We start from the raw sequence: 18,597 nt of genomic DNA on the forward strand, positions 1-18,597 counted from the left end.
CCTTAATAAGGGCCACTATTCATGCATGTATCCAGTGGCTGAGGTCCACTGATTGGATTCATTTTTCCTGATTGAAACGTAGGTTGAAGATATCTTCAACCTAGATTAAAACGACCCATCAAAATTGAGGAATATCACAATGCAAAACTTGATGAGCTCAGAGAGCTTGAACAGATAGCAATCAGCAGTGAAAGAGAGGTAATGACAGGGAAGTCTATTCAGTAACCATTGTTGAGAAATATGCAAAATGTTAATTAAATGCCTTCAAGGGAATCTAGGAGACAAATGTGAAAGACAAGCCACAGAACAGAATGATCATTGCCATTTCCAGCTGTATATCGCCATCTAGTGTCGCATGACGGGAGCAACTGAGCATTACGTTTGAATTAGCACGACTGTACTTTTATGTTTGCAGGTTAAGTTCGACCAACATTTCTGAATTCATGCAGCAATCACTAAATGACGAGCATGTTTATAACATACAGAAAGAAAAAAGATTCTGCTTTGTCATGGAGGGCACTGGTTTAAAGGATTGGGGTGTTTTGTGTCATCTTCGGCAGGTTTTGCCGTTTTTGTAGCAAGGTACCATTTTGTTTTTAACCACATCTCTGGAATAATGCATATGCCTTCTTGCAAACATCAGTATAACAGTGATAAATAAATTATGAGAATATCAAGATATTTGTGGTAGAATAATTTATTTTATTCTGATATACTTTCAAAGAAATAATATACAAAGCTATTTTCGCCCCATCCTCACAAAAACCTCTGGTCCCCCACTATCTGATAAGTGCGTACGTCGTACGTCACTCCAGTTCTACAGGCCAACGCTTTGGCCGGTGCCTTCCCAATTTCAGCATGCCACCGATCGATCAGAGGGGTCTTAGGAGAAGGAAGGCGAAGCTAAGTTTGTGGATGTGGAAGAGTGAGACAGCATTGTCGTGTGAACGTTTCATTGTAAAATAGTTACTTTATTTAGTGAGGCCTAAAAAAGTTTAACTCCGGTAAAACAAAAGGTTGCAAACGTTAACTACGGAGTTCATTTAACTACTGCTGTACTTGCTTAGCTAGTATAGTCAAGAGAAAGGTGAGTCCCATGAAAAAATTATCCCATCCTGTTCACAAGGACAAAATTAATAATGTGCAATAATTTAGGTTTACATAACCACATGAAACTAAAGACCCTTTCACAATTTCGCAAGAAACTGCACATGATAAGGAATGAATTATTTTGCAGACTCAAGCTAGACAAAACAGACAAGCTTACAAAACATCACAGTTCAGGGGAAACTGGGAAAATAATCAAGTACAGATCAAATGGGGGTTTAGATGCAGGTGCGCGTCGAAGGGTATTCAGAGGGTGTGGAGAACGAGAACGTTGCCCTTTATTGTAGGATTCTGTTGAGGGGTTGGTGATAGGGACTGGGAGGTTACCAGAAGGTTACTCCATGTTCTAAGAAGTCTCCTGGCCCAACATTAGAGGGGGTCATAGTCACGTTGGGGTGAGAAGTTAGGAAGTCTACAGACTATTTCCATCCAGCAGGAAAGTGGGGAGAGAGCATGGACAGACATACAACTTCCATCAAGCAGCTATGCATCTTTGTCAGATCACATTAAAAAAAAGTACTCCGCTAATAATGAACCCATGATCCCGGGACTGCTAAATTCATGATTCCTAACTATGAGTCTGGAAGGAATCAAAGTTGGCTCATTCAAGAATCTTCTTTGCACTCCTTCAAGTCTATGCTGAAGAAGTGTTCATGATTGAGTCTTCCTGGAATCAGTTGGTGATTCATACATCTCAAGCCAATCTGAGTTCACGCTAGAAACTTCAGTTAAGCCACAAGTCAGTGGAGAAAAGTATGCATTCCCAACCAAAACTGGCTATTCCAGAGGAAAAGCCAGAGATTCTCAGTTTCTCCAGTGCAACAAACAGTCCACGATTCCAAAAGGCGGCAGCTGTTTCTCAGGTAAGAAAAAGTTATGACCTGTAGGTTCCTCAGAATCGACATGAAACGCTCAACTAGGCTTCGTATTCTTTTAGCCTGCAGTTTCATAGACAATTTAAATCTTGGACGCCTAATAAAATATACACTTTCAGGGGCTTCGGCAACGGTACGCTTCATTGCTTGGCCCATGACGTCTTCAACAGGCCCAGACTCTTTTCCGTATTCCTCATTTGCCCGTTGGTTCATGACATTACAGAAGTGTTCAGACCAGGGCACAGAGGACCTCGTTGAGGGCTTCGACTGCAGTCTTAAGCAGTTCACCGTCCATCGTCTCCCACACAGGTTCTCAGACCATGTAAGAGTTCTGGTTCTTCAGCTTGTCCAGTTCTTTGCTCTGCTGTCTAAGGAACAGTATTCTGGGAGAAAGAAAAGGACACAGTTAAGAAAATAAGCAATTTATCGTGTGACATATAGACAAATCCTAGACAAGACAATTATGATGTGTTTGTGTGTGCTCGCTTGTCCTGTTCACTTGTCCTGTTCTCACCTCTGTTCCCTCAGCGTGGCCTGGATCTCACACACTCTGACTAATGATCTGAGGTTTTTGAGTTCAGTGCAGATCTCAGACATGTAGAGACTGCCCATGTTGTGGGCATCTTCCCGTAACCGTGCTGCCTGAAAGAGAAAGGCGGAGCTGGTTGAGAGAGTGCACCAAAACACAAATGAACCTTTAGCGTGGAGAGCAAATATCAGAAAGTAAAAATAAACTTCTTCAGAAGGAAATCCCCAATCAGAAATGTGTTTCAGTACCGGTTAGTCAGACTACCGAAAAGCCTACACTCACTATGTATAGGGTCGTAGGCCTGCCTATTGGTTCCATAACCTGCTATCAATGTGTGCAAAATAAATGAAAGTAAGTGAACCCTTATTGTCTGTGTACCCTAAGGCAGGCAGCTTATCTGCTGCTTCTGACTGGCCAGCTCCAGCATTTTTTGGTAGTTCAACTCTTTGTAGTTGAAGTGATGGCTAAATATATACTATAATTAAAAAAAGTCGAAAGGAATTTGTGTCCCTTTTCTATCCATGAGCAGGTGTAACCGAAATGTTTGATCATTGAAAAGCGAGAGTTTGGCTTTTTTGTATTCAATCAACTACAAATAGGAACTTGCCTGAGTGTGGCCTTGAGTATAGCTACTGCCATCTACATACACCTTAGCCAAATACATTTAAACTCAGTTTCACAATTCCTGACATTTAATCCTAGTAAAAATTCCCCCTCTTAGGTCAGTTAGGATCACCACTTTATTTTAAGAATGTGAAATGTCAGAATAATAGTAGAGAATTATTTATTTCAGATTTTATTGCTTTCATCACATTCCCAGTGGGTCAGAAGTTTACATACTAATTGAGTGTATTTGGTAGCATTGCCTTTAAATTGTGTAACTTGGGTCAAACGTTTTGGGTAGCCTTCCACAAGTTTCCCAGAATAAGTCGGGTGAATTTTGGCCCATTCTTCCTGACAGAGCTGGTGCAACTGAGTCAGGTTTGTAGGCCTCCTTGCTCGCACACAATTTTTCAGTTCTGCCCAAAAATGTTCTATGGGATTGAGGTCAGGGCTTTGTGATGGCCACTCCAATACCTTGACTTTGTTGTACTTAAGCCATTTTGCCACAACTTTGGAAATATGCTTGGGGTCATTGTCCATTTGGAAGACCCATTTGCAACCAAGCTTTAACTTCCTGACTGATGTCTTGAGATGTTGCTTCAATATATCCACATCATTTTCCTTCCTCATGAAGCCATCTATTTTGTGAAGTGCACCAGTCCCTCCTGCAGAAAAGCACCCCCACAACATGATGCTGCCACCCCCGTGCTTCACGGTTGGGATGGTGTTTTCAGCTTGCAAGCCTCCCCCTTTTTCCTCCAAACATAACAATGGTCATTATGGCCAAACAGTTCTATTTTTGTTTCATCAGACCAGAGGACATTTCCACAAAAAGTACAATCTTTGTCCCCATGTGCAGTTGCAAACTGTAGTCTGGCTTTTTTATGGCGGTTTTGGAGCAGTGGCCTCTTCCTTGCTGAGGGCCTTTCAGGTTATTTCGATATAGGACTCGTTTTACTGTGGATATAAATACTTTTGTACCCGTTTCCTCCAGCATATTCACAAGGTCCATTGCTATTGTTTTGGGATTGATTTGCACTTCACGCACCAAAGTATGTTCATCTCTAGGAGACAGAACGTGTTTCCTTCCTGAGCAGAATGAGGGCTGTGTGGTCCCATGGTGTTTATACTTGCGTACTATTGTTTGTACAGATGAACGTGGTACCTTCAGGCATTTGGAAATTGCTCCCAAGGATGAACCAGACTTCTGGAAGTCTACAATTTTCTCCTGCGGTCTTGGCTGATTTCTCTTGATTTTCCCATGATGTCAAGCAAAGAGGCACTGAGTTTGAAGGCAGGCCTTGAAACACATCCACAGGTACACCTCCAATTGACTTAAATTACGTCAATTAGCCTATCAGAAGCTTCTAAAGCCATGACATCATTTTCTGGAATTTTCCAAGCTGTTTAAAGGCACAGTCAACTTAGTGTACGTAAACTTCTGACCCACTGGAATTGTGATAGTGAATTATAAGTGAAATAATCTGCCTGTAAACAATTGTTGGAAAAATGACTTGTGTCATGCATAAAGTAGACGTCCTAACCGACTTGCCAAAACTATAGTTTGTTAACAAGACATTTGTGGAGTGGTTAAAAAACGAGTTTTAATGACGCCAACCTAAGTGTATGTAAACTTCCGACTTCAACTGTAGGTACGAAATGTGATATTAACACAGTGGGGGGGGGGGGGGGGTATTTGATCCCCTGCTGATTTTGTACGTTTGCCCACTTACAAAGAAATGATCAGTCTATAATTTTAATGGTAGGTTTATTTGAACAGTGAGAGACAGAATACCAACAAAAATATCAAAAAAAAACGCATGTCAAAGATGTTATAAAATGATTTGCATTTTAATGAGGGAAATAAGTATTTGACCCCTCTGCAAAACATGACTTAGTACTTGGTGGCAAAACCCTTGTTGGCAATCACAGAGGTCAGACGTTTCTTATAGTTGGCCACCAGGTTTGCACACATCTCAGGAGGGATTTTGTCCCACTCCTCTCTGCAGATCTTCTCCAAGTCATTAAGGTTTCGGGGCTGACGTTTGGCAACTCGAACCTTCAGCTCCCTCCACATATTTTCTATGGGATTAAGGTCTGGAGACTGGCTAGGCCACTCCAGGACCTTAATGTGCTTCTTCTTGAGCCACTCCTTTGTTGCCTTGGCCGTGTGTTTTGGGTCATTGTCATGCTGGAATGCCCATCCACGACCCATTTTCAATGCCCTGGCTGAGGGAAGGAGGTTCTCACCCAAGATGTTCAAATAAACCTACCATTTAAATTATAGACTGATCATTTCTTTGTAAGTGGGCAAACGTACAAAGCAGCAGGGGATCAAATACTTTTTTCCCCCACTGCACAAACTACTAACTCAGTGTTCCCATATGTTGATCATCCCGTTATCGCACTTAACAGTGGAGCTCCTACCTGCTTCTCGATGTGCTCGGCGGGCCAGTTCTGGACGTGCCTGATGAGGTTCTCATCAAAGTGAGAGGCCAGCGAGGGAGTGAAGGAGCCGGGAGTGCTGGACTGGGCTGAGGCGACGTTGAGAACCGAATGGCCGCCGGTGGAGTTGCCGTTAGGTCCTGATGGCGGACTCCCCTGACTGCTGGACAAGAGAGAAAGCAGAGTAGTTATAAGGAGAGTAAGGCTCCATCCAGAAACAACCTCCAGTCTGTTAAGTTCATGTTTTAAGTATCCCTATATTTCTGTTATTACGGGGCTATCACTCAGTCAAGAGTGCGGCTGCGCAGGAAGTTAGTTCGTGGATGGACCTAGCCGTGAGTGTAATGGCTACCTTGTAGTGTGTTCATACAGTATAGTAAACTTTGTTAAACTGGAACCTTGTCGTTGTGTCATTTCGAGTTAACACAGTCTACCACCTACACACTTGTGTTGATTGGAAAGGTTTAGATAGGTGGCTACTACAAAAGAGCTTTTATACTTTCAAACCTTCCAGATACACACAAGTGCCTCTACATTTCAAACTACCTCCGCTGTCGGAGAGTTCGGGGGTCCTCTGGATGTTTCTCTGCTGAAGCCTGTTGAGAAACTGGTCCTGGTTTCACTGGGGTAACCTACAGAGGCACAGAGGGGAGAGGGAGGGATGGAGAGAGTAAGCCATTAAAAAGGGAGTGTGTAAGAGATAAGGAAACAATTAAGAAAATGAAAGCAAGAAACAGGGAAGGAGAGAAGAGAGCAGAGGTGAATGGAGATAAAAGAATGGTGATGTGAGGAGAAAGAAACAGATCACAGGGTTGAAATGAAAAAACAAAAGAAAAACACGACACCCCCAATCATAACAATATTATTTGACGAGTTTAGAGTTTCCGTGGAGGTGCTGACCTTTGGTTGGGAGGAGGCAGGAGGCATGCTGAGTGGGGGTTTCTGGTTAAGGAGGTTGGTCTGGGGCGTGCCGTTCCTGGGTGACACATATGAGCGGGGTGAGGAGGTGTCCGACATTAGCGATATGGGTGACTGACTTGCCTGCTGGGCCGCTATTGGTTCATGTCCAGGAGGGGAATAGGACAAAGGAGGAAATATTTTTAATGATAGCAACCTTAATCTCACATACAAAGGTTATTACTATACGGAATAAAAATATAAACGCAACATGCAACAATTTCAAAGATTTTACAGTTCATATAAGGAAATCATTTAATTTAAATAAAGCTATGGACTTCACGAGTAGGCAGGGGTGCAGCCATGGGTGGGCATAGACCCACCCACTGGGGAGTCAGGCCCAGCCAATCAGAATTAGTTTTTCCCCCACAAAAGGGCTTTATTACAGACAGAAATACCCCCCCCCCCAGATGATCAGGTGAAGAAGCCCGGATGTGGAGGTTCTGGGCTGGTCTGCAGTTGTGAGATCGGTTGGACGTAGTGCCAAATTCGCTAAAATGACGTTGGAGCAGATTATGGTAGAGAAACTAACATTCAATTATCTGGCAACCGCTCTGGTGGACATTCTTGCAGTCAGCATACCAATGGCACGCTCCCTCAAAACTTGAGACGTCTGTGGCGTAGTGTGACAAAACTGCACATTTTAAAGTGGCCTTTTATTGCCCCCAGCACAAGGTGCACCTGTGTAATGATCATGCTGTTTAATCAGCTTCTTGATATGCCACACCTGTCAGGTGGATGGATTATCTTGGCAAAGGAGAAATGCTCACTAACAGGGATGCAAACAAATTTGTGCACACAATTTGAGAGAAACAAGCTTTTTGTGCGAATGGAAAATTTGTAGGATACTTTATTTCAGATCATGAAACATGAGACCAACACTTTAAATGTTGCGTTTGTATTTTTGTTCAGTATATAAATTATAAATATGACTTATAAGGACCGTCATTTTAAAGGTTTTATTTTTCTTATGCATCCAAAACTTTATGAAACTCAGTGGCTATTGTTGCTTTGAGGACTACCCTGGTTAAATACGTCAATAGCAAGGTTTTCTAGATTATTCAACAGAATAACCAAATCAGATGTTGCCCTGAACTGAAGGACGCCCATACACCTTCTTGAGAGATAAAAGCTGTAACTGGAAATGTTACTTAACAATAACAGCTTCCATGAAAACATTTAAATAGGAGAATGCTTACAATGTATTTCTTCCTGAATAACATGTCAGAGTGCAATGTAAGCATAGCTCTATTTACCAACCACAAGACACTGAAATATCTGTAAAACCAGTCTAGCTAACAAAGAGAAAGGCATCAAAAAGATCACCAGAAAGGTGACATAACAGCGGCCATACCTTGGTTGGAGGATTGTTGAGCAGCTTGGGAAAGCAGAGAAGTGATGTTGAAAGCAGACGGTCCAGCAGTGAGGAGTTTATGAAGCATAGACTGCAAGGAAGCTTGGGTGACAGCAGCCGCAAGGACTGGAGGGAAAACACACAGGACAATGAGAAAAATACAGATAAGTACACACAAGCAAACACACAGCTATAAGGCAACAAACTTGTGTATGCATGTATGTAACACATACACAGATGGGTCCATACACATACCTTAAAGAGCAAGAGTGGAGAGGGGTTGTTGAGTGACAGTGAAAAGAGGTGGGTGGTTTAATTTGATGATTTTATATTTACAACCCATTTGGTAGGCAAGAATCCATTTTCTCAGGATCACTCATCCACAACAATAGAACCCACCAACCCTTGGCCTCGATTAAGCTACTCCCTATATCGTGAATTAAGCCTATTCAATATCTGGTCAGAGTAAGAGAAACTAGAAACCAAATGGGATCAGACTGAAGATCAAATCCACGTTGGTTTCGTGGTCATATAACAACTCCAGATATCAGAAAATCCAAATGCGTGTTTCACATTTCAGTACAGCGGTGGGGGGGAAGGGGGGTAACTCCCATTTTTTACAATACTTATGCTCCATGAACATTTACATATAAAACATGACTCAGATTTGCCCTTTGAGCCCCAAGTCATATTTTGTGACTTGGGGCTCGTGGCAATTAAGCCTTTTTCAACCGGTGAGCCATTTGAACTCGGGTACACTAAAGATCAAGCAGGAGAAATGTGGAATTGGCCAACTCACCCTCATTGATCTTGGCCATGTCCATGCAGCCGTTGTTCATCTGCAGGGTGGCTTGCAGCGCTGGGAGGAGCTGCCGCAGGAGGGCGGGGTCTTGGAGCAGGCCCGAGGCCTGGGTTTGGACAGAGGGGGACACCGGGACCGTGGAGGAGGAGGAAGATGAAGGGGTGGGGTTCGAGCCAGAGGCTTGGTTCAGGCCCGGATTGGTGGAGGAAGAGGACTGAGAAGGTGCAGAGTTGGAGGACTTGTCCCCTGAAGTGCTCTCTGTAGGGCAAAAAGAACAACAAGTTAGGACTGCGGACACTGGCTTGACACACATAGGATGCACCTCTATAGTGCCTTCCTTTCCTCCTCAACTTTTTTCACACATTGAAAAGGTGATAGCCATAATACATAGAATTGTCAAGTCTTTTCAGATCAGTGCAGAGGAATTAGAGGACACAAGGAAAATAGGTCACTTCTCACTATTGACACATGGCCATATTGTAAGACTGTAGATGATTTCATATACAGGTATAGTCATAATATCACAACAAAAAGGTACTCTTTAAAAAGGCAGGCAAGTCAAAATCCAGATGTTACTGCTGCATCTGAAACCTAGACTACACCTCCCATTTGCTCTACCGCTGTAGTTTTCATACTCACTTGTGGTGGCTGTGTCGACAGACTCTCGTCTGTAGTCCCGGTCTTTGGGGAAAGTGTTGGACTCCCTCTTAGATGGGTCTTTCTGCCTCTGCTCTCTGGACACAATGAAACACAAACACAAGGTCACTGTCAGGTTTTAGTTCAATTAAACTGAGTGTAATTGCTGGTTGAATACAGATTGTGAATGTAATTTCATGTTCAGACTTCTGTTAGAATGTGTAATCTACCAATCTCCATTTTGGAACATTTTAGCATGCTATAGTAGGGCCCAACAACTCAGTTTTATTTGTTGCCCATTTGGTTTTTCCCATTTAGAATGGTTCTGGTTTTTTTCAGGTTTTTGCTCCCAAAATCACTTTAATAGAAAAACAAAATTGGGTGTTCCAAGTCCACAACAATGCTGAAAACTTCTTCGGGATAGGGGGCGGTATTTTCACGTCCTGATGAAAAGCGTGCCCAAAGTAAACTGCCCGTTTCTCAGGCCCAGAAGCTAGGATATGCATATAATTAGTAGATTTGGATAGAAAACACTCTGAAGTTTCTAAAACTGTTAGAATAATGTCTGAGTATAAAATAACTGCTTTGGCAGGCGAAACCCCGAGCACAATCCATCCAGGAAAAAAAAAATGTAGCTCGTGTTTTCATTGGGAATCCTGACTTATAAGGGCCCTGGTTGCAGTTCCTATGGCTTCCACTAGATGTCAGTCTTTAGAAATTGGTTGATGTTTTTCTTTAGAGGGAATGAAGAAGTACAGCTGTAAATTGTTTGTTTCACTGTGAAGGGCTGAAGTCCTTTATTGCGCGTACACAGGAGTGTGCTCTGTGGTATTTTTCTTCGGTATTGAAAACAGATTATCCCGTCTTAAATTTTATCGATTATTTACGTTTTAGGATAGCTGGAGGAAGGATTAGGAACGTTGTTTGAAATGTTTGAACCAAGTTTACAGGTAACTTAGATACTTTGTAGGCATGTTGGGCGAGTTGAAACCGGTGTATTTCTGAATCAAACGCGCCAAATAAATTGACATTTTTGGGACATAAAAAAGGACATTATCGAACAAAAGGACCATTTGTGATGTTTCTGGGACATTTTGGAGTGCCAACAAAAGAAGATCTTCAAAGGTAAGGCATATATTATATGGCTATTTCTGCCTTTTGTGTCGCAACTCCCTGGTTGAAAATGATTTGTTATGCATTTGTGTGCTGGATGCTGTCCTCAGATAATCGTATGGTTTGCTTTCGCCGCAAAGCCTTTTTGAAATCTGACACCTTGGCTGGATTAACAACAAGTTAAGCTTTATTTTGATGTATTGCACTTGTGATTTCATGAAAGTTTAATATTTATAGTAATTTAATTTAATTTGGCGCTCTGCAATTTCACCAGATGTTGGCCAGGTGGGACGCTATCGTCCCACTGATCTGCAAGAAGTTAAACCACATCAGGTGACCACTTTTGAGATCTGGAAAAATCCTTTAAATCAAGTTCGCAAGAGACTTAGGTTAGCGGTGTTTCTGTAGCACACATGTGATTGCATAGTTTGCTAAACAAAATGCCACTGGATTGATTACTATAATCATGATATCATTCTGCCAGGTAGGCATAGGATACTTTGTAGTGAAAATTTCATTGAGAAGGGTGTTGAGAAAGCCTTTCCATCGTTGACCGTTGTCATTAGCATCATCGCTAACGGCTAGGCATACACAAAGTAGACAGATGCACGCACAAACAGATGCATTTTGATTCTTGTCTTGTGAAAACTTTGGGCAAATTTAACACATTTAATATTGTTAAATTCCGTTTTAATGTCTGGATTCAGCGATTCCGTCTGTGTTTTCTGCATCAAGGATGTTATAGGGCCCTACAATAATTCAATCAATGAAATTAGGCTCATAAATATGTTATAATGGGCCGCAGGACTACGGCAGCCACGCGGCTGTGGATTCGGTATTGAGTTTTAAGGTAGAAACGTAAGAGTTTAGGGAAAAGAGTAAGGCGCTTAGGAGTGACACTTTTTCCATGATTCAAGGCCTTACCTCTCCAGCCAGTCTTTGGGCTTCTCCCATTGAGAGACCTCAGTCCTGCAGTTGTAGTAGTACTTCTTGCCGGAGGAGCTGATGTGCTCGGACCAGTCGTCTGCAGGCTCATGAGGCTGAGGGAAGAAGGCACGACAAATAGTTAACTAACACTCTAGGGTAGGTTTTGCAGAGTGCAAACAACGTTCGAATCAGCATTTGGAGAAACAGCACTACTGTTCTCCCTAGCACTTTTCTAATTGTTTTTATTTTGTTGATGAAACTGAGGAGAGGGGTGTCAGGCAGTGGGAATATTTTTTCTACAGTACAGATCTAACGTGCCTGTAATGGAAGAAAATCAGTGTTCATTGTTTGCAGTAACTTCTTTGTTGTTGTAATATCCCAAACGGACGTGGCAGTTTCACCAACTAAGGATTCTAGCTTTACGATCAAGTAGGCCTACATTCAGGGATGTGATCAGCACTACATGGAAAATCAGGGGAAAGGCTAGTGGCTAGTGATCAGATTCACATGTAAAATCCTGTGTGGGGAGCCTTGCTTAAAGTATTGGGCCTAACGTTCGTTCTATGCTTATAACCATTCTATAAGAAGCAACCGATTCAAAAGTAAGAAACAATGTGGTTTATCTGGAAAAACACATTTTAGTCTAATTTGGAGATGGGTCAATACATTTTTCTTTAACAACATACAAAAAGCAATGTTAGAAGACATCAAGTAAATACAATACAGTAAATAAATACAGGATGTGAGCATATAGGCCTAGACTTTGCACTGTTGATAAGAGCAAGTTACCTAAACCAGCACACTATTTAGGCTAGTCTGCCTCAGTCAAATGTGGTTGTCTGGGTGTATGCCTATATGCTGAAACTCTCTGCATACCCCCGTTACACTGCCTATCCTGTCTACACAGAGGACAGAGAACATAGTCAACAAGGCTAGCAGTAATACTCGGCTACTGGGCCAGGCTCCGAGGCATTCATTTAGGTAATTTACAGGTGTTTTCTTGACAGTGTTGAAAGACTTGAAATGCATGCTGCGCTAACCCGTCGGTTCGAGGGGCTGATATCTCGATGCAAAAGTAACTCTAACCCATTGTTTCTCTGCAGAAGGAAGGGGGTTTGTTTTTGGTTGTGTATGTATGTATGTATGTATGTATGTATGCATGTATGCATGTATGCATGTATGCATGTATGCATGTATGCATGTATGCATGTATGCATGTATGCATGCATAACTGTGGTGAGCTGTGGAAAGAATTTCCTCTTGAACAACTGATTATCATCACCATCAACGTCTTGATGGAGATGAACACCAGAGAACAACCAACCAAAATCTCATAATTTGATTCGATTTTACATAGACATTTGAATGTGAGGTCCAGTTTCGTGTGACAAATGACCTCAATTGGCTCTGTCATCCAGACAGAGCCAATTGAGGTCATTTGTCACACGAAACTGGACTACACATTCAAATGTCTACGTAAAATTAAATCAAATTTTATTTGTGACTTTGTAAACAGGTGTAGACTAACAGTGAAACGCCTACTTATTGGTCCTTCCCAACAATGCAGAGAGAAAAATAAATAAAAAATGGAACGATAATAAGGAATAAATACACAATGAGTTACGATAACTTGGCTATATCCATGGGGTACCAGTACCGAGTCGATGTGGATATTGGAAGGGGTAAAATGAATAGGCAACAGGATAGATAATAAGCAGTAGCGCATGCAGTAGCTCAGCATTTAACACCATACTACCCTCCAAACTCACCATTAAGCTTGAGCCATTGGGTCTCGACCCCGCCCTGTTCAACCGGGTCCTGGACTTTCTGACGGGCCGCCCCCAGGTGGTGAGGGTAAGAAACAAAATAGCCACCCCACTGATCCTCAACACTGGGGCCCCACAAGGGTGCGTTCGCAGCACTCCTGTACTTCCTGTTCACCCATGACTGCGTGGCCATGCACGCCTCCAACTCAATCATCAAGTTTGCAGACGACACTACAGTGGTAGGCTTGATTACCAACAACGACGAGATGGTCTACAGGGAGGAGGTGAGGGCCCTCGGAGTGTGGTGTCAGGAAAATAACCTCACACTCAACAAAACAAAGGAGATGATCGTGGACTTCAGGTAACAGCAGAGGGAGCACCACCCATCCATGGGACAGTAGTGGAGAAGGTTGAAAAGTTTTAAGTTCCTCGGCGTACACATCACAGACAAACTGAAATGGTCCACCCTCACAGACAGTGTGGTGAAGAAGGCGCAACAGCGCCTCTTCAACCTCAGGAGACTGAAGAAATTCGGCTTGTCACCAAAAACACTCAAACTTTTACAGATGCACAATCGAGAGCATCCTGTTGGTCTGTATCACCGCCTTGTACAGCAACTGCTCCGCCCACAACCGTAAGGCTCTCCAGAGGGTAGTGCGGTCTGCACAACGCATCACTGGGGGAAAACTACCTGCCCTCCAGGACGCCTACATCACCCGATGTCACAGGAAGGCCAAAAAGATCATCAAGGATATCAACCACCCAAGCCACTGCCTGTTCACCCCGCTACCATCCAGAAGGTGAGGTCAGTACAGGTGCATCAAAGCTGGGACCGAGAGACTGAAAAACAGCTTCTATCTCAAGGCCATCAGACTGTTAAACAGCCATCACTAAGATTGAGTGACTGCTGCCAACATACTGAAATCTCTAGCCACTTTAATAATTGATGTAATAAATGCATCACTAGTCACTTCAAACAATGCCACTTTATAATGTTTACATACCTTACATGACTCATCTCATATACTGTACTCTATACCATCTACTGCATCTTGCCTGGCTCATCCATATAGTTATATGTACATATTCTTATTCATCCCTTTACACTTGTGTGTATAAGGTAGTTGTGAAATAGTTATATTACTTGTTAGATATTACTGCACTGTCGGAACTAGAAGCACAAGCATTTCGCTACACTCGCATTAACATCTCATGTTATGTGGCTCAGGGGCCCATGATGTATTATTATAACCATAGTCTGGTGAATGCCTACTTTCAGAAATAATTTGTTCAAGAAAGAAGTATCTTACTGTGTCTGACGCCTTGCTTTGATTTGAGTGGGAGTTGGAGCTGTGGTTGTGCAAATTCTCTTGCGGAGAGCAGCTGGTACCTATAAAATAAATAATATGATGAGAACACTTATGAGAAATAAAACAGAATTAGCTATGATAAACATGACAAGTTAGGCTACCCAGCCATTGAACAAAATATTTGTGCAGCTATCCATTTTATGAAGTACCCGGGTACAGTATGTCGAAAATGTATACTTTAGTGCACAAGAGAATAATACTAATATTGCCTAGGTGCATGTCAGTTTTAGCATTCTACAGCGCTTGCTCATTTGGCAAGACAGTAACAAGTTAACTAGCTAAAAACTGGTGCCCAGGCTACCATATACTAGCACTTGTGGAACATCAGCTACATAACTTCTTATGTTAATGTTGTATTGATGTCTGTATAGTCTTGACCAACAGTTGTATGTATATCTTCAGTCAGGAATTGGGCCTTAGACTAGACTTCAGTGATTTAAATATTTCCAGTGGTCAATGTCTTGTTGTACACGAGTATCTATGCATGTTTTGAGCAGGTGACGTGTGCAGAAGAAGTCCAAGTGACTTTAATAGCCCAATCAACAGTGTATATATATTTTAAGCAGCAGAACAGTAAGATAACAGAATTGACCACAGGAATTGGCTAAACAGCACAAACATATCTAGCACCAGGCTAAGCTCTCATCGGGCTGAACAAACGTACAAGCTTCTCTGTGCACACAGTACTGTTGACAAACATACAGAGAAGGGAACATCTGCATTTGTGTGTAGCTCGGTTCTCTTTGGGCTTACCACCATCTTTGCCTCGGAGAGTGTGAAATGTTTTTGTTTTGCTGTGCCCGTCGCTGTACTTATTGACCGGACTTTCATCAGAGCGCCGGAGCATTTTGTAGGGCGGTGTAGGATCTGATAACCCATCTCGCATTTTATCGTGACCGTGAAGGGTGGTAGATTGACTCTTTGGCTGGGATTTGTGAGTCTGCAATACAAATAGACTTGTGTTAGTCAACATATCAATACAAAGCCACCTCTTCTGTTTGATAAACACCTTTCCAACCACTGACATTATACTGTAGGCCTATTTCCAACTCTTGACACTGTGCTGTAATTCTCATTCCTGCCTATGTATGCACAACCGTTTGTAATGTTTTTTTATTCCCTAACCTTCACCCAATTATTTTTGCCTGCATTTGTCATTACGGTTCTGTAATTGTTGCACTTTTATAAAGCATCTTACGGTGGGTAAATCCTTGTGCAGTATTCAGACTAGCAAGCTATGTAGTTGGCTAGCTAACTTTCGGTATTGGTCGTTATCAATATAACGCCATAACATGGTGAAGAGCATTCGACTTGGCTGCTGGGGGGGAAGGAGACCCCAAGCTCTGCAAAAACCATTGACAGCTACGGTTTTAGTATCTTCACCTCTTGAAGAGCATAGTCAGAACTACACATTTCCACATTTAGCTCTGTAAGAGTTATACTGCAAGTAACTTCATGCTTTTCATGGTCAGTAGCTAAACAGCAATGCATAATGTATTTTTAAATACGTGAGTGTAGCCTATGCATTTGTCACGTCGCTAGCTAAACAACCAACGTGTCATTTCGCTTGCTTCATCAGCGATTGGGATTTTGGAAAGAACTTGACATCTGCAACGCCTCATCCTGGTAAAAAGTTGTCAGTCTGACTACTGTCATCACCACCATAGATCAAACAGTATTTGGATATCGCCATCATGTTTATCCCCTCAAAGGTAGCTTGTTAAACTAGCCATATTGACGTGATATGTGATTTGCTAGCCAATTTGAGGTGGTCCATCATGTCTGTCAGCAATTGTGATTAAACACTCTAAAACAATGTTGAAAATGGGATAGCGTTATCTAACTTCGCTAGGTAACAGAGCTACGTTGGTTGGAGAAAAAGTACACTGACGTTACTAGGTCTACTTACCACACTGTTTAGCCAACTGTACAACGTTTCTACCGGTAGCTTGCACAATAAACATTATCAGTCAACAGTAGGGCCTACTTCGGCAAATGCGCCCTACTGCTGCTTGACAGGCAAAACACAAAGGCTTGTCAGGTAGCTATCGTTCACATATCTCAAATTAATGGTGGCCAATATGATAGATATCGTGAGGCTACCCTCACGTCTCTAAAATGACATGATCAATTGATGTTTGCTGATCGTTTAAAACATGCGGTTACTTGCTGTATAACTCGGATTCGCGCTAAATGGCCGCAATTGATTTGCATGGAATAATCGGAAATGTGTATTTCACATTTCTACAAACAAATAGTTAACATTTATTTAACAATCCATTGAAAACGTCATGTAGTTGTCAATGGTTTCAGCGCTCTGCACCTTGTGACGTTTTATTGATAAAGACCTAGCTATAGTTAGCTCTTACTAACGTTAGCCAGATAACGTTACCTAGCAGAAGATAATTATCCAGCTACACTAGCTAGCAAATTGGCTATTTAGTTAATTATATACGATATGGTTATATGCTACATTCGTTATCCTGCTGGCTATCAAGGCCTGCAATTTCAAGCTCTCTCGTAAAGGTAAACATAGTTAGCGTTGGCTAACGTTAGCTAGCTACATCACGGGAAAACAGTCAGCAGTTGGTTAAGTTAGCTGGCTAGTTAACCATCAGTTGTTTCTAAACACATTAACGTAGTTAGCTAACTAGTGTAAATAGCTAACGTTAGATGTAGGCTAACGTATCTTCAGTAACGCAATTTTGCACAAAACTGAGCCATGGCTTGGGAGTTGCAAAGCCAGGCGGAGGCCTGCCTAGTTTACGAGTTAAGTTAGCTAACGTTAGTTCGGTGGCTATTTTAACCAGTTATAGTAGCTAACTAAGTTAGCTAGATTACATACTTGTTAACCAGGCAGCTAGCTAATTAGCCCGTATTCACTATTTACCTGATAGGGTTGGGAATCCCTTCGGTCGTTGCACCTGAAATATAGGGAAATAAAGTTAGCCAAGTTATAGGGCACACATCTAAAATGTTGATGCAGTCTCTACTCGCGCTGCAAAATATGCTACAAGTAGCTAGCTAGCGAAAAGCGAGTTAGCTGTAACTAGCTAGACATGCTAGTTGGCAGGATTATTTTAAGAGTGGTGGAGCCGTCAATGAGAACTGGCAATAAAATGTATTGTCTTTTACCCATCGCTGAGTCTCGGTTGTTTCCTTGCATGCATTACCATCAATGCCGTGTTGATGTGTGTGTGCGCGCGAGGGGGTGAACTATGGACAACAAAATAGTATTCTCGTCTTTGGTAACTTGATCTTGGCGATATCTCTGTATTTAGTTAGCCAGCTAGGGACGCTAGCAACTAAATTTGAACAGTGGCTAGCTACGCTATGTTGAAAACGGCCTTTGGTACATTATTTGCTCGCCTAAACTGCACAATCTATCCGGTGCAGTGGAAGGAAACAGACGAAGCAATGCGAACTGCCCCGCCTCCAATGTCTTAGCTATTTCCGGGATACTCCCATGTCGGAAAAGAGTCGCAAACCCTTTATAAATGATGATTTGCAACGCAGTCTTACAAATAACTTTCTCACCAAGAAAGGTGAACACAGAGGAAATACAGTGGTTGAAATAACAACACAGCCCACCTAACTGCTAATGCACATGGCTAAGAAAAGGAGATGATGAAAGCAAGGTTCACAAAAGTAATTATAAAAATGGTAGGTATATGCACTTTCCCCTACCCCAGTAGCCTATTTCGATCGTCTAAAAAACTCACAGTGCCCAATGCAAGATTAAATTATAAATCAACCACTATCCCCTTCCCCTAGTGTTCTTTGTTCATCCATGGGCTTTGCAAAGAATTACCCAATTTTATCAAAGCAATAGTTTGTTGAATTTCACAGTACTAGGCTGAGACAAAAGCCTAAATAGACTCAAGACCAGTAAGAACACTTCCCATATTTTGGGGGGATTGACCCTGGTCTGGATAGCCTACCAATCAGGAATGCTGTTTTTATGTATCGCTGTCTGTCTTGTCTGTCTAGTATGTCTGTTAATCTATATAATGGCAAGGAGACATCAGACCATGCCTTTGTTTGGCCTCTGCTTTCCAATGCCTGTTCTGGTTCACTCAGATCCAAATTAACCAACCTCGTGATATAGAACTG

General features: G+C 42.2%; 1 protein-coding gene across 3 annotated transcripts; it reads right to left on the minus strand.

Moving 5' to 3' along the window:
* Positions 1 to 681: 681 nt before the first annotated feature.
* LOC106568693 (WW domain-containing adapter protein with coiled-coil) lies at positions 682 to 17,933 on the minus strand. 3 transcript variants are annotated; one of them, XM_014139258.3, is made up of 13 exons: positions 17,620 to 17,931; positions 17,375 to 17,408; positions 15,238 to 15,424; positions 14,425 to 14,504; positions 11,346 to 11,461; positions 9,312 to 9,406; positions 8,670 to 8,930; positions 7,871 to 7,996; positions 6,460 to 6,611; positions 6,106 to 6,191; positions 5,542 to 5,719; positions 2,497 to 2,624; positions 682 to 2,365 (listed from the first exon to the last, which is right to left on the minus strand). In XM_014139258.3, the coding sequence occupies exons 1-13, from the start codon at positions 17,658 to 17,660 to the stop codon at positions 2,296 to 2,298; spliced, it is 1,554 nt and encodes a 517-aa protein (XP_013994733.2). In that variant the 5' UTR covers positions 17,661 to 17,931; the 3' UTR covers positions 682 to 2,295. The 3 variants fall into 3 exon arrangements, with proteins under 3 accessions (XP_013994733.2, XP_013994732.2, XP_045549790.2); XM_014139257.3 differs by having other exon boundaries at positions 5,542 to 5,722; positions 17,620 to 17,930; XM_045693834.2 differs by lacking the exon at positions 7,871 to 7,996 and having other exon boundaries at positions 5,542 to 5,722; positions 17,620 to 17,933.
* Positions 17,934 to 18,597: the final 664 nt, after the last annotated feature.

The sequence above is a fragment of the Salmo salar genome, chromosome 14, assembly GCF_965601325.2.
Source record: "Salmo salar chromosome 14, fSalSal1, whole genome shotgun sequence".
Classification (NCBI taxonomy): Eukaryota; Metazoa; Chordata; class Actinopteri; order Salmoniformes; family Salmonidae; genus Salmo; species Salmo salar.